Source organism: Sphaeramia orbicularis, chromosome 5, assembly GCF_902148855.1.
Source record: "Sphaeramia orbicularis chromosome 5, fSphaOr1.1, whole genome shotgun sequence".
NCBI classification, from domain to species: Eukaryota; Metazoa; Chordata; class Actinopteri; order Kurtiformes; family Apogonidae; genus Sphaeramia; species Sphaeramia orbicularis.
The window spans coordinates 19,524,212-19,548,328 of record NC_043961.1 but is presented as its reverse complement, the minus strand read 5'-3'; the positions used below and the strand labels follow the sequence as shown (position 1 = coordinate 19,548,328).

General features: G+C 38.8%; 1 protein-coding gene across 1 annotated transcript; it reads left to right on the top strand.

Moving 5' to 3' along the window:
* Window positions 1-646: 646 nt before the first annotated feature.
* cdh27 (cadherin 27) lies at window positions 647-24,016 on the top strand. Its single transcript, XM_030134766.1, has 16 exons — window positions 647-813; window positions 5,957-6,079; window positions 7,079-7,228; window positions 9,398-9,539; window positions 9,628-9,791; window positions 16,248-16,379; window positions 17,354-17,536; window positions 17,787-18,100; window positions 19,274-19,416; window positions 21,059-21,283; window positions 21,369-21,590; window positions 21,761-21,882; window positions 21,973-22,074; window positions 22,283-22,366; window positions 23,517-23,708; window positions 23,793-24,016. Exons 1-16 carry the CDS (start codon window positions 793-795, stop codon window positions 23,997-23,999), a joined length of 2,526 nt encoding a protein of 841 aa, XP_029990626.1. The 5' UTR covers window positions 647-792; the 3' UTR covers window positions 24,000-24,016.
* Window positions 24,017-24,117: the final 101 nt, after the last annotated feature.

Sequence of the window (24,117 nt, the reverse complement as noted above, 5' to 3'; positions counted from 1 at the left end):
GAGGCGGAACCATCATAAATGATGTTCATACAGGCCAAAAATTCAAGATATGAGTGTAATGAATGACCGGTGCGTGTCCTCCTAAATCACTCATGTGACATTTAAGAACAGAATGTTTCTACCAAGGCTTCTTGCTTGAGGCTCATTGTGTTGCCAGTACAAGTTATCATTTTTTAGCTCTAATTTTAGTTTAGTTTTTTTTTGTCGTTGTAACAATAAAGTGATTGAGAAAAATATGACCTTGTGCTTCATGGTCTATTTTATTTGTGGTTATTTGAAGCTTCTTCCATGGTATCACTGTGGATTGTTTTTAGATTTTACAGACGGAACTTGAAGGGCAGCCTCATAAAGAGCTCAAGGTACGATGTGGAGTTTATAGACTGCTCAGTCCATATTCCTGTGTGAAACTTTTCAGGAAGGGAGTGGCACTCAGTCAATGTAAGTAATGTTCAGCTCTTAAAAAAATCAACACTGACACATACATACACACATTTTTTTGTATATTGTCACATAACATTGACAATGCATTTATTACATTGAAACTATAACTTTTACCCTGAAGCCAAGTCTTACACCACAATGAGTAATTACAGTTCTTACACTAACAAATATATTGTAATATTTAAACACATCTATACCATGAAACTCAGATCCATACAGTCCAGATGGCTTGTGATTACATGTATGTGCAGCCTGTGGGCGTATGAAGCAACAGGAGGAGCATCGACTTGCTTTAAACGTGAGAAAAGCCAATCTTCACACACACTGATGTGGATCCACTGAACCTGCGTCATGCTCTGTTTCCTCATACTGGTACGTGGCAACAATCTGATGTGAATTATAAACAGTTTTAGATTTCTGCTCAACAGGTGTTACCTTAAATGTTTCTTTTTTTTTAATTTTGTAAATTTGTTTCTAATTTGATTTAATGTATACTTGCAAGGTATTGATTGATTGATTGATTTTTTTTTCAATTTTAACCTTTTTTTTTAAAGGTAATTCTTGTATTTTTTAGAGTTTTTTCTTGAAAATATTTGTCGATACAAGGTTTGATTATTAGTTGTAGTGCTGAGTTACCTGTACAGTTTATTTATAATTATATTTGTGTATGATTATAATTAAGCAGTATAAAAAATACACTTAATATATATATAATATAAATTAATAGTGCTAAATGACACAAGCACAATGTGATGAATTTTAACTTTTTTTAAAGGTAATTCTTATAACTGGTCTGTTAATCCAACATTATGCTTGAGTCTTTATGTTGCCGATAGTTACTGTATATTACTGTTACTGAGCTTACATTAATTTGCAATAAACATGATCTAAAATGCATTATGCCAATATATAAATCTCAGTCAATATTAAATAAGAAGCATTATTGAGGATTTTAATCTGACATTGATTTTAGAGTTTTTTTCATGACAATATTTATCGATACAAGGTTTGATTTTTAGTTTCAGTGTTAATTTACCTAACCTGTACAGTTTATATTTTGGTATTAAGCAGTATAAAAAATACACTTAATATATATAATATAAGTTAATAGTGCAAATGACACAAGCACAATGTGATGTTGGATAAACAGACCAGTTACAAGAATGTAAACTTTTTAAGGTAATTCCTGTAACTGGTCTGTTAATCCAACATTATGCTTATGTCATTTTTGTAGTCTATCGTTACTATATATTACTGTTACTGAGTTTACATTAATTTGCAATAAACATGACATACTATGAACTGAAATGCTAATGTATTAATCTCAGACAAGATTAAACAAGAACCAAATTATTGAGAATTTTAACATGAAATTGGTTTTATAGAGTTTTTTCTTGACAATAGTTATCGATACAGATTTGATTTTTAGTTTCAGTGTTAAGTTACCCGACCTGTACAGTTTATATTTGTGTATGATTATAATTAAGCAGTTTAAAAAATATGCTTAATATATATAATATAAGTTAATAGAGTTAATACGTGAACCTAAGACAAGAGCCAATGAGAAGCAAAGTTTTTTCTTTTATTTCTATGTAATACAAAGTCTTGATAGTATATATTGTTACAGGGCTAGATTATTATTTTTTATTTCATTCTTAAACTTATTTTCAGATTAATTCTCCAATAGTTATCCACACTGAATTCAAGATCATAAAAAACAGTCGATATCTATGTGGTTGCATTTAAAGCACATAAAATCTACACATAGTCTATAAACACAAATTAATAATACTATTAAATAAACATGACAAGATACAATAAGCAGTGAATTATAAAGATTTTTTTTTTAATTGAAAGTGCTTGTAGAGAGTTTTTCTTTTTTGTCACATACTAAGTGTTGACAGTAAGTATAGCAACAGGGGTGATTGTTTTTTATGTATTAAACCTTTTTTCTAGGTTAATTTTCTAACAGTTAACTATGGGTTCAAAAAATAATAGTTTAAAGTTGATACAATACATGGACTGGGGTACAGAACTGTCATAACATATTTTTTTATTGTGAAAAATATCAGTGCAATACACATTTTTATTTTGTGTTTAAAAAATACTTTCAAATACATTGTTTTTTAACATTATAATTGTTTTAAATGTTTTACCTCTAGATTTCTGTCATATTTATCATGTTCTGACTATAAATAATTATTTTTTACTCTAAGTAGCTCTCACTCAGGTAGAAAAAAATCAGTCTTTAAAACGAACAGATGTATTGATTTGACATTTATCATTTGTTGAAATTACGTGATTTATCGTGATGATTACAACAACAGCAACTTATCAGAACATAACACATGAGAAGTCCTATAAAATGTAGGCATGATCTGTCCACCTACTTTTGTCCATGTAGTATATTTTTGCATTATCGTTAATAAGTGATATGAAATACAGATTTAATATATAAAATAAGACCGTAATGAATCAAAGAATTTGGCTTCATGAGAATAAAATGACATGTAACATATTGGTCTGATTCCACTGGTCTACAAGTCAAATGCCTCCAGAAAAAAGGTGATGAAATTTTTACCACATGTGAGTCACTGATTGGGTCAAAATGTGAAATTCGAGAATTAAAGGTAGGGTAGGAGATGTTTTCCTTGAGCATTTTTCACTATATTGTTTAACCCTTTCATGCACTGTCCACTCCAGTGGACAGTTCTTCTCCAGCTGTTCTCTTGTATATTAATGGGTTTTGTTGTTTTAGTTCCATATCAGCCAACACAGTGGACGCTTATACACCATCCCATACACTGTAATTCAGATCATTACTGTAACTTTACTGTTCTTGATAAACCTGATCTGCAGTAACATGTTTGAGTGTAAATCAGTTGTTATTTGTTAGACAAGAAGGTTTTTTTTTTTTTTGCATATTATCTCCATGAAGTGAGTAATTACTAGCATTAGAATATGTTAAAATGTGAGAAGACATCAGATTAGCAGCATTAAAAATGTTTTTATTTCATTGTTTTCATATCACTTTCTGATACTGGGTTTTAAACACGTTTCTTTACTTCAACAATCAAATGCATGGATATTTTTGTAACTCCATAGAAAAAAAAACAAAAAAACTTGATCACATTGTTTTTTTCATGGCTAAACACTGAAGAAAAAAATCTTGACTAAGGTTCTCATAATTCGTGCATGAAAGGGTTAAAATCCCCCTCACAGCCCAATTGCAACCAATGAATTTAATGCTCTAACACAAAAATAAAACATTTTTAGTCACCTGTGGAAAGGACAGGACTGAAAAAAACACCATCCAATCATTTTAACCGACCCGTCGAAATAATTGAATGGTGTTATGTCTATCAAACCCAACTGCCATTTGTCCCTCCCCTCTGTGTGCATACGCTTCTTCGTGCACGAATTGCACGTTCTCAGAGGCTTGGAGCACTTGTACAGGAAACGAAGCCAGAGCCAGACCTCAGCCCCTCGGTGCTCCTCTCATCTGTTGTCTTCTGAAAGCGGATAGTGCTAGAGTATATTCAAAAAAATTCAAAGACATCAAAGAACTACAAACAACACAAATCATATTCAAAGCCAAAAATAATCTACTACCAGGAAACATACAGAAATTATTCACTGAAAGAGAAGGGAGTTATTATTTAAGGGGTAGATTTAATTTCAAAATTCAGAGGGTGCGCACGACTAGGAAAAGTTTTAGCATATCTGTGTGTGGTGTTAAAGTCTGGAATAGATTGAGGGAGGAGCACAAGGAATGTTCAAACATAAGACAATTTAAAAACACTTATAAAAACATGTTTTTCACAAGATATAGGGAAGAGGGTAATTAATTGTCATCATATGTTCACTGTTGTTTATGTATATATTTCCTTCCTTGAGTTAGTTATTATTTGTTTATTTATTTGCTAGCACAACTAAGAAAGGCATTGGTAAAAGATTATATGTGTATTTGTATGTGTGTATATGTATAAACGTATATATGTGTATGTGGATGAATGAGTGTGTGTATATGTGTGTTTATGTGTGTGTGTGAATAGATATATAAATATAGAAGAGTAATGTAAAAGGAAGAGGGACATATATTATTAATAATATTGTAGGGAGAGGGGGTGGGAATAAATAAGTTATACTTCTTCCAACCCCTTTTCGGGCATGTAAATGGAATTATTGTGCTTTTCTTCTGACTAAGATTGTTATGATTCTTGATATTTGTATTTTTATGTATCTTTTGAAAGTGCATATATGTTAAATTTCATTGCATGTTCGGAATAAATCACTAAATCACTAAAATCCGAGCCAGCGAGGGTCTTGTCATGGAAGCTCTAAATAAATAAACAATATATATAATACAGCTAGAAGTCAAACAAATCACACTTTTGTTGATCAGTTATCGATTGCAAACTTGAATAAATCGTCAAAGGTGGGCTAACATTAGTTAGGATGTAAAGTTTGCCGGCAAACTGTTTTGTCACTAACATAAATCAGTAGGAAATGTAATGTTAGACAGCTAGGTATGAACTGGGGCTGTTCTGCTGACAAACATAACAGTGAAATACACAGATTACAGCATTCAAAGCAAACTTTAGTGGGCTGCTAGCCTGACATCAGTATTACTGCAGTCCGCTGTTCTTACTAGCCCGGGATGATGTAGAACACGTATCAAAACAACAAGTGAAAAGTCCAACTTCTAATCTAATATACTGATAAATACAACTTGAAACAATAATCATATTCGTTGTTTAGGTTCATTATGATGTTATCAGGTATTTTCATATCTGTGAACGAGCCATGAGAAAAAGTTAGCGAAGGTTAGTGAATTCATGCTGCACAGCGCTCATAAACCCTCAGGAACAAGCATTGAGTGTGGCTTCGGGGGGAAGTCTGAAGAAAGGGGTGTGGACTTGTAAATTGTGTATTTTCAAAATGTAGCTTGCTCAAACCGTTTTTCCAGGATCTCCTACTCTACCTTTAATGAGAGAACGGGTTTAACTCCAAAGGAATGTTTGCCTCAGAGCTATCAGATCTACTTCAAAGCACTGTCTGCACATTAGAATACATTCACTGAACAGGTTTGATCTAGTGGAACCTTCATAAATCTATTGAATAAATGTATATGAACCAACATATATGTGTAATAACACTTTACCATATGCCTTGAAAACATCAGAAAACCAGCACTTTGGTCATTTGTTTTCCAATTAATCTTAAAATACTCAACATTTCGCACATTTAATCTCTGAGGCAGATCATTTCTAAAACACTGTAGACCGGTGTAAGTGATGTGATTGTGTGTTCAAATGCATGAATGTTTACCAAACTGGGTTGACCACTCTTCAGTGCTGTGAGGATGTAAAAACCATCTGTAAACTACACAGAGGTCTGAATGTGTAGCCTACCCCTCATTTCTTCAAGCAACTTTTTCTTATTTGCATACTAGTGTTTTCGTTGAAAATTCCAGAGGATGTGATTCAGGTTTGTCTGGCTGTTTGTCTTCCAGTTTTACTCTTTGTCAAGTGTGACATGTGCAGGTCTGCTGAGCCGCCACAGAAGGGCCTGGATCATCGACTCCTTCAATATAGAGGAGGGGCATCCGGGACCCTTCCCCTACGAGTTGGGCCAGGTGAGGAAAATTCACACTGCAAATTATTTGGTTCTTACCATGATAAAAAACAAACTTGGATTTAGAAGTGTTAGATAAATACCCCACCCCTTGAAGGGGAGGCAAGGGGTGTTGTTTTTGTTTCGGTTTGTTTGTTTGTTAACACTTTAGCAGAAAAATATATTGGCTGAATTCACACCAAATTTGGGTTATAGGTTGCCAGTGACCCAGAATAGAGCTCATTACATTTTGGGAACAGTAGATCAAAGTTCAAATTTTTATGAATTTTTAAAATCTTTTTTTTCCTATTTACTTATAATTGGTGGAATTTCAAATGTCTGTAGCAGCTAAACTATTGGTTGAATTCATACCAAATTTGGTTTATAGATTGCCAGTGATGCAGAATAAATGTCATTATATTTTGGAAAAAAATAGGTAAAAGTTCACATTTATTATGAATTTTTTTAATCACCATTCATTTATCATTTATCATTTACTTACAATGGGTGAAATTTCACATGTCTATAAAAACATCAATTTTGTTTCAATTTACTTTAAACTTGGCACATACATAGAGGCAACTGATACGCTGACATCACCACATGCATAGACATGATGACATCAGCTGGATTGATGCCAAAATAAGCTACAATACGTACAGGCGGCAGGGTTTGTTGTGTCTGGCACCACTTGTTTAACTTGTTTTAAGATTTAATTTCTTATTTTAAGTGTTTATTCATGTAGACATGCTTATTTCTAGATTTAACAATCTTAATTCAAGAAATCTTGTCAAGTGAATTTATCTTGCTGCATGAACAGATATTTCACTTATTTGAAGTCCCTTTTTCCTCAGATTTAGTGTTCTTATCTTGTTTTTAGACACCCCTTTTTTGCAGTGTACTGACCTGCCTTTAGCTCTGAGCCGTAAGCTTCACATTCCTCTGCTTGTTCTTCTCTCAAAATGCAGATCATTGAACTTCATAAATAATACATGGTTGGATGTTTGGTGTTAATCTGCAGATTGATATTGAGAGGAAGTATCGAGTAAACTTTGATCTCTATGGGGAAGGAGTGGATGAAGAGCCAAAGGGAGTACTATCCATCAATCAAGAGACTGGTGCTATATACGTCCACAAAGCTCTGGACTATGAGGAGACGACTTTGCTTAAGGTTAGATGAACACACACACACACACACACACACACATTACATAACATCACTTTTCTTTCATCACATTCTCTTAATCACAAACAGGTTCATTGCCAAGTAGGTTTTCACATATGACATACCAGGAGTCTGCGATGATCTGCTGATGCAACAGACGACAGACATCAAAGAAGTTATACAACAGGATTAGACTGTACTAGTCTTCCTTTACAAGTCTCCAAAATAAACGTAAAACAAAGACATAATGACCGATCAAACTGTTTTATAGAGAAAGGATAGAGCTGCAAAGTCACAAATTAGCCCCAGATGTTTACCCTTTATCAGGCAAGTGACTATTTTTGGTAATTTAAGCATACATTACAAGACAGTGACAGCAACAGTTCCTGTAAGGACAGTGAGTCAATAATCTCAGGTCCAATGTGGTCTACAGGGTCTGTAAGGTCCACCTCTGCATGAACAGTGAGTGGACCTGCTTTGTTGGGTACCATGAAGTAATGGTACTAATGTAAGGAATGATGTTCAAAGGGAGAATGTGGATGTGGACAGGGGTCTGGATCAGCACTTATGTTGGTCTAATGTTCTAAAATACAGGTTCCTTTCACCTTGCATGTGTGAATTTCTTGTATCTATATTAAAATGGCAAGTGGCCTATGTGTGTGTGTCTGGGGATTCACACAGAATCCATAAAGAACTGACTGCCGCAGTTTACCATACTCATGTATTTTTGGTTAAGGAACAGACTAGCAAAAAGGACAAGTTAATAGGACCGATATTTTGGGAAATATTAGTAAATTTTGGAATACAATAGCCTTAAAATCACGTATCTATGCCCAGAACACTTTGGCGGTGACTACTGGATAAATGCGGTAGAGTATGCATGAATACACAACAGTATAAAAACTACCACATCTAGAACCCGTGGATCCTCACAGGTCAACACGCTAGTATAGGATTAAATGTGGTGTGAAATGCTAGTATACATTTGTTACGTCCCGGGCCTAGGGGTTTACCAGGATGTACATAATGTGCTCTTTTTGTCCTCTCCCAGCTCCCAAGCACACACGTCAGTCCAAAACTAAAGTCCACAATGTTTATTCTTAAACAACTAAAGGAGGGTTAGGGGAGGGCTCGGCTAAAACAACAAACAAAAAGTCTTCTTCATGGTTCAAACTAAATTCCCTGATCAAAAATAAATGCAAGAAATAAAACACATGAAACTAACCTAAACTCCTTAACCAAAAACAGGAGAAAAGGTGAAGCAAAAGAGCAGTCCTCCCCTACCAGAAAAAACGATTGATTTACAAAAACTCAATTTACAACTGTTTACAAAATTACACAGACACATTCGAACACACGACGACTGACGGTCAACACATACACAGGAATTGTGGTTGGGAGCTGGCAGTGAACAAGGAGAGACCGAGCTGGAGGATCCAGTGGCATTTTTAAAGGGGCCGGGTAATCTCACTTCACAGTCAGATTCCTGCATGAAACAAAAGACACAAGACAGACACAGCACAGGACTGGGGGAGAGCACAACAACACCGAACATATACACATATATAAACATGAATTATGACCCATAACAACGTTCTTCAAACTTTACATTAAATGTAATTACTTTGCCTCTTTTTCAAGTGTTTTCAACACATAAAACAAATACTGATCTTTCAATCATATTTCTCTTTAAAAGGCTGGTTTCATCTAGAACCTGTGTATCCCCACAGGTCGACACGCTAGTTTTCTGTGTTTACTTCTTGGATTTTTTTTTTTTTTTTTTGCCACTTATGGGCAAAGAACCAAATATGGTGACTTCATTGACCTATATTTTCTACATAATAATAAAAAATTTTGAAAAATTTCACAAAAGTAATGAAGTCTTGTTACGTCTTCCAATAACACACTAAGATTGAAATTTTGAATTTCAGAGTATTTCTATGAGTGAACTATAAAGGGTTAAAATGCTCATCATTTAAATATACATTTTCATGTTTTGTCTTGGGTTTTTTTGCTCATCAGGATAATACTGGACATGGATACGCAACATCTATTCATTTTCAGAGTCTTAAATCCCAGTGTTAGTAGTCCATCTAATGTTATATTCATATTTCTAAGAACATATCAAATATTTTCTTCATAATGTCAGTAACTTTGACTTGTATCTTTCAACAGCTTAAATTTGAGACCAGAAAAACAGATTTCTCACTTGACACCAAACTGGGGATTGAGATCTCCATATTGGACATTAATGACAACCCACCGCGCTTTCAGAGGGATCTGTACAAAATAAACACCGATGAGGAAAATACACAAGGTAAAGGATCTGTGTGTCGTTGTGACGCCTTAAGGTTCATGCCTTCTGTCTTCTTGAAAAGCGTGAATATCCTGTGATTTCCCTCCAGGTTCCAGCCTCATGACGGTGTTGGCCTACGACAGAGATAAACGAGGGACCCCGAACTCTACCTTTCACTACGAAATCAAATCTGTGTCTCCACAAACTGAAAATACTGAATTCTTCGTAAATGAGTATGGAGTAATCTCATTTAAAGGATGTTTTGATCATGAGGCAAGTAGAATTTTCTCAGACTTTCTCAAAATAATCAGACATACAGTATATAGTGAGCCACCTACCACATATTTATTTATTTATTTAAATTTCAGGTTCTTCATGATGGTAATCACATTTTTTTGACCAAGGATGGTTTGTAAATGTAAAACTTCTATACTAGGGGTGTCATACAGGCCAAACCATTAAAATAATAGCATAGTAACCTATAAATAATGGCAACTCCAAGTTTTTCTCTTCCTTTTAGTGCAATAAAAAACATTAAATTATGAAAATATTTACATTTACAAACTATCCTTTCACAAAAAAGATGTGAATATCCAGGACAAAAAATTCTTAAAGAAAATAAGCACAATTTTAACAATTTTATGCCTCAGTTTATCATTTGGACATGTGCAGTACACACACTTTTACACAAATATTTGGTAACAGGCAGAAAATTATTGAAATTTTGAAGTTTGGGATGTGGAACTAAAACAAGAATTATTTCTACAATATTATGTGTCAACTTATTATTAACACAACTTATAAACAGGATCAAGAAATGCACAAAATATTTAGTAATAGCCAAAATATTGTTAAAATTGTGCTTAATTTTCAGTTTGTTCACATTTCATTGTTAAAGGGTTATTAGCTTATTATTTTACTTTAGATCACATTGGGCTGAACGAGGCCCCTGAACCAAAACAAGTTCAACACCCTTGACTGTTCATATCTTCAGGGGTATTTTTGCACGCCATAAAATCATGCCATAGGCCAGATTTGAACCTCTGGAGAGACGGTTTGGCCCATGGGCCGCATGTTTGACACCTGTGCTCTAGAAGAACCCTGTATGTTGAAATGTAACGTTCTGACCTAGTTTCTGTATGTGATGAGTAGCGTGAGAATGTATCGCATTAGTCAAAACATCACAGATGAATGCTGTTGATTTGCATGTTGTTTTCGCATGTGGATGCCATCTTGAGTCTAAATGACAGTCCATTTTGATGGTATCATTCTGTCTTGTGTGTGTTTTAAGGAATTATTTATCCTTATGTTCGGAGAGTCCTATGTGTGTAATCTCACCTTTGAAACATAGTGTCACCCTAATGTGACCTTTGAGGTCGTCAGTTTATTTTATTTTATTTATTTTGCACACAACAACAAATCAAACATTAGGACAAGCAAAGAAACAAATTGTGCAGGTGAGATCAGAAAACCCTGTGGGGCTTGAATAATTAATCTCACCTCATTACAGCATTAGCACAAATACAATATAAATAAAACAATAATATACAAAGTACAACAAAAATATGAACAAAGAATGAAAGAAAAATAGTACGTGTAAGTGTGTGTAAGTGTGGGAGAGTGTGTGTATGAGGTATATTTGAATTTGTTGAATCAGATATGTTCTAAGCCACACATGTGGCCCGGGGGCCAAATCCAGCCCGCCAAAGGGTCCAGTCCGGCCCTCGGGATGAATTTGTGGAATGCAAAAATTACACTAACATGTTAGCAGTCATTTTAGTTCAGGTTCCGCATTCAGACCAATTCAATCTCAAGTGGGTCATAGTAACCTATAAATACTCATAACTCCAAACTTTTCTCTTTGTAAATGTAAATGTTTTCATGTATTTACGCTAAAACAAAGTATATCCATCCATCCATTCTCTTCCGCTTATCTGGGGCCGGGTCGCGGGGGTAACAGTCTAAGCAGGGATGCCCAGACTTCCCTCTCCCCAGACACCTCCTCCAGCTCTTCCGGGGGGATCCCGAGGCGTTCCCAGGCCAGCCGAGAGACATAGTCTCTCCAACGTGTCCTGGGTCTTCCCCAAGGTCTCCCCCCGGTGGGACATGCCCGGAACACCTCCCCAGGGAGGCGTCCAGGAGGCATCCGAAACAGATGCCCGAGCCACCTCAGCTGGCCCCTCTCGACGCGGAGGAGCAGCGGCTCTACTCCGAGCTCCTCCCTGGTGACTGAGCTCCTCACCCTATCCCTAAGGGTGTGCCCAGCCACCCGACGGAGGAAACTCATTTCGACCGCTTGTATCCGGGATCTTGTCCTTTCGGTCATGACCCAAAGCTCATGACCATAGGTGAGGGTAGGAACGTAGATTGACCGGTAAATTGAGAGCTTCGCCTCTCGACTCAGCTCCTTCTTCACCACAACCGACCGGTACAGCGACTGCATCACTGCAGACGCTGCACCGATCCGTCTGTCAATCTCACGCTCCATCCTTCCCTCACTCGTGAACAAGACCCCGAGATACTTAAACTCCTCCACTTGGGGCAAAGACTCCCCACCGACCCGGAGAGGGCAAACCACCTTTTTCCGGTCGAGAACCATGGCCTCGGATTTGGAGGTGCTGATCCTCATCCCGCTCGCTTCACACTCGGCTGCAAACCGCCCCAGTGCACGCTGAAGGTCCAGGTTCGATGAGGCCAACAGGACAACGTCATCTGCAAAAAGCAGAGATGAAATCCTGTGGTCCCCAAACCGGACCCCCTCCGGCCCTTGGCTACGCCTAGAAATTCTGTCCATAAAAATTATGAACAGAACCGGTGACAAAGGGCAGCCCTGCCGGAGTCCAACATGCACCTGGAACAGGTCTGACTTACTGCCGGCAATGCGAACCAGGCTCCTGCTTTGGTCATACAAGGACTGGACTGCCCTTAGCAAAGGGCCCCGGACCCCATACTCCCGGAGCACCTCCCACAAGATACCACGAGGGACACGGTCGAACGCCTTCTCCAGATCCACAAAACACATGTGGACTGGTTGGGCGAACTCCCATGAACCCTCGAGCACCCGATGGAGAGTATAGAGCTGGTCCAGCGTTCCACGACCAGGACGAAAACCGCATTGTTCCTCCTGGATCCGAGGTTCGACTATCGGTCGGATCCTCCTCTCCAGTACCCTGGAATAGACTTTCCCCGGGAGGCTGAGGAGTGTGATCCCCCTATAGTTGGAGCACATCCTCCGGTCCCCTTTCTTAAAAAGGGGAACCACCACCCCGGTCTGCCAATCCAGAGGTACTGTCCCCGACCGCCACGCGATGTTACAGAGACGTGTCAACCAAGACAGTCCCTGCACATCCAGAGACTTAAGGTACTCAGGGTGAATCTCATCCACCCCCGGTGCCCTGCCACCGAGGAGCTTGCCAACCACCTCGGTGACTTCAGCTTGGGTGATGGACGAGTCCACCTCTGAGACCTCAGCCTCTGCTTCTTCTATGGAAGACGTGGCAGTGGGATTGAGGAGATCCTCGAAGTATTCCTTCCACCGCCCGACAACATCCCCAGTCGAGGTCAGCAGCTCCCCACTTCCACTGTAAACAGTGTTGGTGGAGCACTGCTTTCCCCTCCTGAGGCGCCGGATGGTTTGCCAGAATTTCCTCGAGGCCGACCGATAGTCCTCCTCCATGGCCTCCCCAAACTCCACCCAGACCCGAGTTTTTGCCTCCACAACCGCCTGGGCTGCAGCACGCTTGGCCTTCCGGTACCCATCAGCTGCCTCAGGAGTCCCACGGGCCAACAGGGCCCGATAAGACTCCTTCTTCAGTTTGACGGCATCCCTTACTTCCGGGGTCCACCACCGGGTTCGGGGATTGCCGCCACGACAGGCACCGGAGACCTTGCGACCACAGCTCCGAGCAGCCGCTTCGACAATGGAGGTGGAGAACATGGTCCACTCGGACTCAATGTCCCCAGCCTCCCCCGGGATCTGGGAGAAGCTCTCCCGGAGGTGGGAGTTGAAGACCACACTGACATCGGGTTCCGCCAGACGTTCCCAACAGACCCTCACAACACGTTTGGGCCTGCCGAGTCGGTCCGGCTTCCTCCTTCGCCAGCGGATCCAACTCACCACCAGGTGGTGATCGGTTGACAGCTCTGCCCCTCTCTTCACCCGAGTGTCCAAAACACGCGGCCGGAGGTCTGATGATACGACAATGAAGTCGATCATTGACCTCCGGCCTAGGGTGTCCTGGTGCCAAGTGCACTTATGGACATCCCTGTGTTGGAACATGGTGTTTGTTATGGACAAACTGTGACTAGCACAGAAGTCCAGTAACAGAACACCACTCGGGTTCAGATCAGGGAGGCCGTTCCTCCCCATCACCCCCCTCCAGGTCTCACTGTCGTTGCCCACGTGGGCATTGAAGTCGCCTAGGACAACAATGGAGTCCCCAGTCGGAGCACCATCCAACACCCCTCCCAGAGACTCCAAGAAGGCCGGGTACTCTGCACTGCTGTTCGGCCCGTAGGCCGAAACAACAGTGAGGCACCTGTCCCCGACCCAAAGGCGTAGGGACACGACCCTCTCGTTCACCGGGGCGAACTCCAACACATGGCAGCTGAGCTGAGGGGCTATGAGTAAGCCCACACCAGCCCGCCGCCTCTCACCGCGGGCAACGCCAGAGAAGTGGAGAGTCCAGCCCCTTTCGAGGGGTTGGGTTCCGGAGCCCAAGCTATGTGTGGAGGTGAGCCCGACTATATCTAGACGGTATCTCTCAACCTCCCTCACAAGCTCTGGCTCCTTCCCCCCCAGCGAAGTGACATTCCATGTCCCAAGAGCTAGACTCCGTGTCCGGGGATCGGGTTGTCGGGCTCCCTGCCTTCGACTGTCACCCAATCCACACTGCACCCAGCCCCTATGATTCCCTCGATGGGTGGTGAGTCCGTCGGAGGGTGGGCCCACGTTGCTCTTTCGGGCTGGGCCCGGCCGGACCCCGTGGGCATAGGCCCGACCACCAGGCGCTTGCATGCGAGCCCCAACCCCGGGCCTGGCTCCAGGGTGGGGCCCCAGCTGCGCCGTACCGGGCGACGTCACGTTCTTAAGATGTTTGTTATTCATAGGGGCTTCTGAACTGCTCTTAGTCTGGCCCGTCACCTAGGACCTGTTTGCCTTGGGAGACCCTACCAGGGGCATAAAGCCCCCGACAACATAGCTCCTGGGATCATTCGGGCACACAAACTCCCCCACCAGGATAAGGTGGTAGTTCAAGGGGGAGAAAACACAAAAAAAAAAACAAAAACAAAGTATAATATTGCAAAAATATCTGAATAACCTGAACAAATATGAACAACCTGAAATGTCTTAAGAGAAGTACATGCAATTTTAACAATATTCCACTTGTTCTTAAATGTTTTGTGTATCTGTAGATCCACTGTGATCAATGTGTGAATGATAAAGTGAAGCAGAATATTGTTAAAATTGCACATTTTTTTCAGTTTGTTCGTGTTATTCACATTGTTTGAAAGGATAGTTTGTAGATGCAAACATTTTTGGAATGTAATTTTACTTTTTTCTCTCCAAAACATAGAGAAAAGTTTGTAGTTGACATTATTTATATATTATTATGTTATTATTTCACTGGTTCAGCCCACTTCAGATCAAATTTAGCTGAATGTGGCCCCTGAAATAAAATGACTTTGACAGTCCTGTTCTAAGCCTATACTTAAACTGACTATGTGAAGTAGACAGAGATGCGATTTGGATAAAACTGTTCCATAGCTGAGCGCCCCTGAACCTCAGAGAGAAGTGACAACGTCTGGTACGATCAGTCAAAATCAACTTCCGACATCAGATTGAAGAATCTGTAACTGTTGTGTTTGTTCTTTTTGTTAACCACTCTCCCCACTACTCATCCACTTTTGGGCAACGCAACAAGTTGGTTCAGCTGACATCGTGTACTCTATGGTTTCTTTGAGCATGATGTAATTATATGTTGAGTATATCATAAAACACTATCCTTCTGCGCATGTATGACACATTACATTAATCACACATATTCATCCAGATGACATGTCTGATTGTTGGCTAAAATATTTACGGCTTTTTAATCCATTTTTGTGTATTTCTATGTCATAAGTATTTTAACCCATAAAGACCCAAACATCTATCATCAACCAAAACCCCTAGACCGAGCATAACACCATCTACTGATCTAAACTGTTTAATACATGCTGATCCACTAATTCTATTAATACGTGTAAATAATTGGTGTAAAATACAGTTTTTCATCTTTTCATGGTTATCAGATATGACCCATTTGGACGTTCAGAGGCTCTGTAGTTACCGTGGAAACACCATCATCTTCTACAACATTGATTCACCAGTAAAACCCATGGAGTTGAATCAATGACAGTGGATGGACACACTTGTTTTTACATACAGTTATTGATAGATTTGCTGAAAAAAGTCACTTTTCTTCAGTTTTCTCTGTTTCTGATATAATAACTCTCAACTTTAACCTGAGCTTTTATGAACATCTCCATGATCAGTGAATTAAATACGGAACAATAATGATTTACACAGAAAAAAAAAAGCAAAATAAAGAGGAAAATATTACAATAAATAGTGATAAATCGCTTAAGAAAGGTTAAATAGAAAGAAAAATGCATTTGGGAGCTGCCACAGAAGTAGCACTGGGTCTTTAAGGGTTAATCTCAGGGTTTTCATGTGTTTGTCTTAAGGTGGCTGAAAAGTTTACAGTGGTGGTAGAAGCCAAGGACCATGGTGAAGTGGTCAGCCTGTCCAGTTCGACTACAGTCATCATTCATGTCAGAGATGGAAACAACCACCTGCCAACTATTACTGGACAAATGGTAAGAATTTACTGGAAGGAGAGTCAACGAATGCAAACAGTATAAGAAACGCTGCAGCAGATTAGACAAGGCTATTACACATGAACACATGCCTCACTATATATTCCTAAACATTTCCAGTGAGTATTTAAAGGCCTGTGATATTTTGAAGTTGTTTTTATTTAATGCACAAAAAGAAAAAAAGTTCACAATTATTATTCTAATACACTTTCAATCTTTTCTCCTTTGTAGAATTCAGAAAAAATTTCAAATCATTCTCTCTAGATCTCGATATTTCTATAAAAAGTTGTTTTATCTCCACAAAAAAACAATTAAATATTTATATTCATTAGAGATTATTCCTAAAAAATCATTTTGGTAGTAATGAAATGCTCTATAACACTACAATGACATATTAGGATAGATTCAAGTTTTAATTTACAAGAAAAAAACTGAAAATAAAATAAAAGAATAAATCCTTTTTTCTAGTTTTCCATTTTTATTCACATATTTTTAACTTTATAATGTCAAAAATAGTAGGTTTTTCCTCATAATTTTTTGGGGTATTTTCCAATCCAATCCAATTTTATTTATAAAGAACAAAAAAAAAACAGAGTAAACCAAAGTGGTCTACAAAAACCATAAGAAGTACATTGAAAAAAGACAAAAAACCTCAAAAGAACAAAATATATAAAACAGAGGGCACTGCTACAATTCACACTGTGTCAAAGGTCAAGTGTTTTCTTTATAAATTCATGTGTAAATTAATTGTGTTTTTTGTTTTATGACTAGTTTTGACTGACATATTAACAAAAATATCATCTTTATGCCCGTATTCCAAGCCTTTGAAAAGCCTAATAAGGCTAATGAGAAAATATACTACAGTGTTATAATTACCGATCAAGTGTCAACATGGCTGGACACACTGAAAACACAGCTTCACACATTTCTACATGTCTTTTCTCCAATCTTTCCACCTTTCATTAACTTTTTAGGGAAGCGGTAAAGTGATGGAAAATGAGATTGGGACGTCTCCTTTGCGGCTGCATGTGACGGACAAAGACTCTCCACACAGTCCGGCGTGGAAGGCCAGATACACGATCCATGGCAACGAAGGAAAACACTTTAAGATAGAGACGGACCCAGAAACTAATGATGGCATCCTGACAGTCATCAGAGTAAATATTTATTATGCGCATGCCGTACATTTCAGCTACACCCTCCTCTTCTCTGACATGTTATTATTTCTATTTATGAGGTGATTGCATTTGTTTGTTTGTATGTTTGTCTGTCAGAAAAGAGTTTTTTAATTGTTTTTTTGTGTTATTCTAATAGACAAAAGTGTGCAATCCCACAATGTAACACTTGGCACCAATATAACATGATAAAAACAGGTCTTTATCCATTCAGCTTCCTGTTCCCTTTCAGCCTTTAGACTTTGAGGACGGAGCACAGAGAGAGCTGTCCATATCAGTGGAAAATGAGGCGCCGTTTTTCAGCTGTACAGTAAAAGAGAAGACAACCACAGGCCTCTGGAAAGTTGACCACATTAAAGGGGGCGGGACAAACGCAGGTCAGCCTCACTCTGTTAAAGTCACCATTAATGTGGAGGACGCCAACGATCCCCCAGCGTTCACAGTGACTGTCAAAGAGGCCATGCTGGAGGAAAATGCCCCCACTGGGACCTGGGTAGGGAAAGTGACTGCAATTGATCCAGACGTCAACCACGCAAGAGATTTTGTGTAAGTAGGAAGTTTATTTTTACAAGTTTCAGTTTGTGTCCTGGACCTCCTGTGTTAACCCTTTAACCCCTGACGTGTCTGTGGTGAGCGTTCTGAATGTATGATTTATTTTAAATATTCATAAAAATTTAATCACTTCCTCATGAATTTTTTTTTTCCAAATGTGCTGATAGAACAAACCAACCTTTTGTGAACAAATGTCCCTTTTTTTGTCATAATGAGCCTCTTGTCCCCCCCCCCGCCCTTCAAAAAAAAAAAAAAAAAAACAAATTGTGATGGGAGGGAGGGTCTGATGGAGCTTATATACGTACAATACCTGGGGGGACAGAACTTTCTCCATCACAGCTCCAACCCTCCGGAACTCCCTCCCGCCTCCTCTCCAACACTGCTCCGACCCCAACACCTTTAAATCCCTTTTAAAAACTCTTATATTTAAGACTACTTTTACTGTTTAATGTTTAACTGTTTTATATTCGTATAGCTGTCTTTTGCACCTGCTTTTAATGTGTTTTAATCTGTCTAGTTTCTGTTTTTATCTGCTGCATGTAAAGTTAGTTCTATGGAAAGCGCTATACAAATAAAATGTATTATTATTATTATTATTATTATTATTATTATTATTATTATTATTATTATTATTAATAGGTAGCACCCCCCTCACAACCGGGGGGGGGGGGGCTCAATAAGTGCAGAGGAGCTGGAAATTCACCATTGACACAACATGCTGCTTGATATTGATACTTACACAGACTAACGCCCCCCATTTTGGTCTCAGCGCCCCCCCTCTCAGTTTTCTTGTTCCAAACGCCCCCCGACAGTGCCCCAACGCCCCAACCACCCCGTTCAGAAACACTGTAATAGACCTTGTTTTTTCCATAGACATCTGAGCATGCTCAGTGAGCCTCCCGCTGCCTGTGTAATGGAAGGGGGGGGGTAAAATGCAGCGAGTGAGACCGATTCTATAAAAATGAAAGGTTTGGACTTTCTTTTTTACACCGTTTTCCTTGTGTTTTTTTTTTACTGTTGTTTGCAGTGATGTGGTGATTTTCCTTTATTTTTTTTTTGCTGTGTTTTCCAAGTTTTGACTGTATAACTACTTTTTAGAGTTCAGTTAGGTGTCAAAAAGCAATGTCTCTGGGGTTAAAGGGTAAGGCTTATTGTATTTGTTCATAGGTACGAGGTGGGTGATGATCCTGAAGGATGGATAAACGTGGATCCACACACAGGAGACATCACCACAGTCGGGATTCCAGACAGAGAATCTCCTCATGTGGTCAGCGGTGTCTACACAGTCCTGATGCATGCGGTGGATGATGGTAAAATGTCTATTATTGTACTATAAAGGCTTCACTGTAAGTGATAAAAAGTTGGCAACAGTCTGTGGTTGAGGTGTGGATGTGTGTGATAAGAGCTGTTCAGTAACAGCTTGAGACAGTTTCTATTTAAATGCAACGATGCAGAAGAGTCTGAAAGGGTCAGACTCTGTCTCTGAAGGGGAATGGAAGCCCTGAAGCAGTCAGACTCCCAGACTCCCCTGATAAAAACATTAATTTTACCTTACAGAGCTGCTGCTGTGACTGGGTAGTTGGATCTGTGTCAAAGGATCCCTAGTTACACACAAGTTAATTGAGGCGTCGAATCTGCAGTTGATAGGTTGGTCTAGACTCCAGAGTAATAGGACAGGCTCTTCAGTTCCCTCTGCTGGAAAGTGAGTGTGCTTTTGTTCTGATCTTTCTTTTATACTGATCTTTAACTGTGCATCTGCATAGAAGGTCTGGCAGTCACTGTTTGTCCCCATTACATTTGAAGAGGGATATCTTGACGGACTGTCTTCAGATTTGGTACAGACCTTCACCTGGACTTAAAGCTGAACTGACAATATTTTGGTGGCCAAAGGTCAAAGCTGCTGTGACCTAATGCAAGTCTATTCTTTGATTTATGTTTTCTACAAATTTCTTCAAAATGTTTAAAAAATATTCACCCAGACCTAAGGATAAATTGATTAGGTTTTGGTTGTTAGGGGTCAAGACCATTTTGTCCTTACAAAAAAACACAGGTAAACATCAACAAAAGAGAGAAGTGTTTCAACAAATTATGCTGCAACGGACTGAACTTGAATTCTTGTGCTTATACTTGAAGACCCAAAATTCCTACTCTACATCAACATTCCAGTATGACACATTTTTATTACCCCACCCCCCGAAGGGCAGGCAAGGGGGATTGTTTTTGGTTCAGTCTGTTTGTTTCTTTGATTGTTAATGCTCTAGATGCAAAATTATTGGTTGAATTCATACCAAACTGGGTTTATAGATTACCAGTGACAAAGAATAGATCTGATTACATTTTGGGAAAAGTAGGTCAAAGTTCAAATTTTTTATGAATATTTAAAATCTTTTTTTCCCATTTACTTATAATGGAGGGAATTTCACATCTGTAGCAGTAAAACTAAAGGTTGAATTCATACCAAATTGGGTTTATAGATTTTCAGTGACCAAGAATAGATGTGGCTACATTTTGAGAAAAGTAGGTCAAAGTTCGAATTTTTTTTTTAATCTTTTTTTCTTCTCCCATTTACTAATAATGGGCAACATTTCAAATGTATATAAAACATCAATTTTGTTTCAATTTGCTTCAGACTTGGCATATATATAAAGGCACTTGATCTGCTGACATCACCACACACACAGACATGATGACATCAGCAGGATCCTGCCAAAATAAGATATAATACGTGCAAAGGGTGGGGATTGTTGTGCCTGGCACCACTTGTTATATTTGTAATAACAGAACTTGTGTATTAAGCCCTTTTCATCCACAAAAAATATTTTATAAATATTATCACCAGCATTGATGTTTATTTCACTTCAGTGGAGTTACATAATTAAAGTTAAAGCTCACCAAACATGCCTTAGGATACAGAACCACTTCAATAATACCCTTCTGCTTTTATTTTTGCAGGTCAACCTCCAAGGACAGGCACTGCGACACTTAACATTCATGTAACAGACAAGAACGACAATGTGCCACAGCTGGAGGTGGACTTTGTGGATATATGTGTGTCTGACGTCCCCACCACCGCCAACATCTCAGCCTTTGACCTGGATGATAATCCATATGGTGGACCTTTTACATTTCAGCTGCTTGGAGACGTTGAAGGGAAATGGAAACTCAACCCTTCATTTGGTAGGAACTAGTTAGATAGTTTAGTTGAATTTCTTGGCAATGATATTGAAATACTCCCATTTAACTATGTAATTACTTCTCCCAGGTTACACAGCTGGCCTGGTGAAAGATCCTGGTGTGTATGTGGGTCCACATGAGGTGAAAATGAAGATCTCTGACATGCAGGGAGAGTCTGAAATTTACAACCTTACTGTCATTGTGTGTGACTGCTCTGTCACACCCAACTGCAGAGGCCGCCGGGACAGCGCCGCAAAAGCTGCCTTCAGTGCTGTAGGAATAGTACTTGCCTCACTGCTTTTACTCCTGTGTAAGAAACTGCTTTTTCTTTTCTTTTCTTAGAATCGAATAAATTGAAAACCTTGTGATACAGACAACTCAATAAACAACAAACATCTCCAATCAATGATTATATTTCAAAGGAGTAATTACAGAGTTCATTGACCTTCGTGGTATTTCACATCTTTGTCTTACTGACAGTGGTGTTACTGATGGCAGTCTTCATCTCCTGTAAAAAAGAGTTCACCTCTTTGCAGTCTGGAGACTCTGCAGGAGAAACCCTTCTAGTGTCACACATTGAGACACCAGGAACAGACTGTCAGGTAAATGCACAAATCTAACAACAGGAATGGAAATGTTTTGAAATGACTCTCCACACAAATACCAGCAGCAGCTTCTTTGTCTTTACAAAGGTTCCTAACAGTGTCCTGGCAGTGTCTACTAATACAGAACAAGAACCAAGCAACTGGCAAAGTCTACATGATGGAATGCAACACCAAACTGCACAACTAACAGTAGGTGAAAGCACTGACAATGTAAAATATTTATGGGCGTAACATGGGCAGGAAATTAACTTCAAAGTTCATCAAGTTCAACTCTGATTTTACTTCAGTTTTATTGTGTAGTTCACAATTGGGAAAATAAACCCAAGTGAAGGAAATGAGACTTCCATTGTTTGAAGACCTTTAACTTTAGAGTGGCTTGGATCATTTTATTCTGCAGAATATGGAGCACAACTTCTACAAACATTTTGGAGAATATACGAGTGAACACCTGTCCCATCAGTCCCATGGCAACTGGAACCAGGTAATACACACATAAGACACAACTCACCATGTATTTAGATGTAATTCTTTGTTTACATCATGAGTCATCATCATCACTCTTTTTTTTTAAACATATATTTATTGTTTTTCATTCATACAAAACCATCCAACACCATGAACATCTTGAATATGGCGGAGAAGAAATGGATAATAATAAAATATGTATCGGAAAAAAGGCTAAATAAATACATGAAATGAAAATAAATAAAATAACCCTCAAAAAGATGTGACAGTTATTGTGCTGAGAGTATCAAATAGAAACAGCAAATTAAATTACATAATAAATAAAACTTAGGTATAGAGTTGAAACAAAACTGTATGTGTACATTCCCACAGTAAATGAAATAAATCCCAGTTGGTCACTTATTCACTTCCCCTTCCATATCACTATTCCCATTTAATTCTAAAAACATCTTCCAAATGTAATAGAATTCCGAAGCTCTCTTTCCAACCGTATATGTCAGTTTCTCAAGAGCCAAACTTGAGGTTAAATTTGTCAAACTCATTTTAGTTCAGGGGCCACATTCAGCCAAATTTGGTCTGAAGTTGGCCGGACCAGTAAAATAATAACATAATATATAAATAATTTCAACTCCAAACTTTCCTTACATGATGAAAATGTTTACATCAACAAACCGTCCTTTAAAACAATGTGACCAACATGAACAACCTAAAATTCTTGACAAAAATAAGTGCAGTTTTAACAATATTACATCTCAGTTTATCGTTTATACATAACTTACAGATCACAGTGGATCTAAAAATACACAAAACATTTAATAACAGACAGAACATTGGTACAATTACACTTCTCTTAAGACATTTCAACTGGTTCATATTTGTTCAGGTTATTCACGTTTTTGTGAAATGATAGTTTTAGTGTAAATACAGGAAAATTACATGAAAAGGTTTACATTTACAAAAGGAAAATGCGAGTAAAGTTGTGAGCATTTATAGATTATAGTGTTTTACTGACTGACCCACTTGAGATTGAATTGGTATGTATGTGGAACCTGAACTAAAATGATAAATATTTTTAGTGTAATTTTTACTTCCCACAAATTCATCCCATGGGCTGCATGTTTGACACCCCTGGTTTACATTGTCTTGATCACTTTCTCCACTCTTAGATGACCATGAACACTGGAGCTGACAACAGGAGCTACCAACACCAGGTGCAGTTTGGTTTTTACCCTTTACTTTTTGCTGATGAACATTATGAGTCTAACAGTTTGGTTTGTGCACAGGTTAAGGAAATGGACATTTACAGCAGGAACTACAGAATGGTGTGGAATGAGGCCACCCTGGCTCTACTACAACAGGTTAGTGTATAAACATCTACTCTGACATGCCTAGAAGTACACTTTGATCAAATAAACACTCATTTCAATTTCCGTTATCTGCAGAAGGTCACCGCTCTCCAGGAGATGGAGAAAGATCTGGTGGAATATGAGCCTCACCTTTACGCAGAAGAAGGAGACAATGAAAGCCTCTCAGACCTGGACGCCATCTCTATTCCAGACAATGATTCATTTCAGCAAATCCTGAATAATCTTGGGCCAGAATTCAATGAGCTGGCTGCCATTTGTAATAGGACTCACACACAAAATTAAGCCTCAATTAAAAATTATCCTGATGTTTTTATAAGGGGTGAGTTTTCTGTACCAGCTGGTTGTTTTGCAGATTCTTATGCAACCTTTAAGCAAAGAGTCAACATTTCTGGAGAGAAAA

Coding starts and splice junctions, on each gene's coding strand:
- cdh27 (XM_030134766.1), top strand. CDS start 793: ATGCTCTGTTTCCTCATACTG. Junction 814..5,956: donor TGCTCTGTTTCCTCATACTG/GTACGTGGCAAC, acceptor TTTGTCTTCCAG/TTTTACTCTTTGTCAAGTGT. Junction 17,537..17,786: donor GCATCCTGACAGTCATCAGA/GTAAATATTTAT, acceptor GTTCCCTTTCAG/CCTTTAGACTTTGAGGACGG.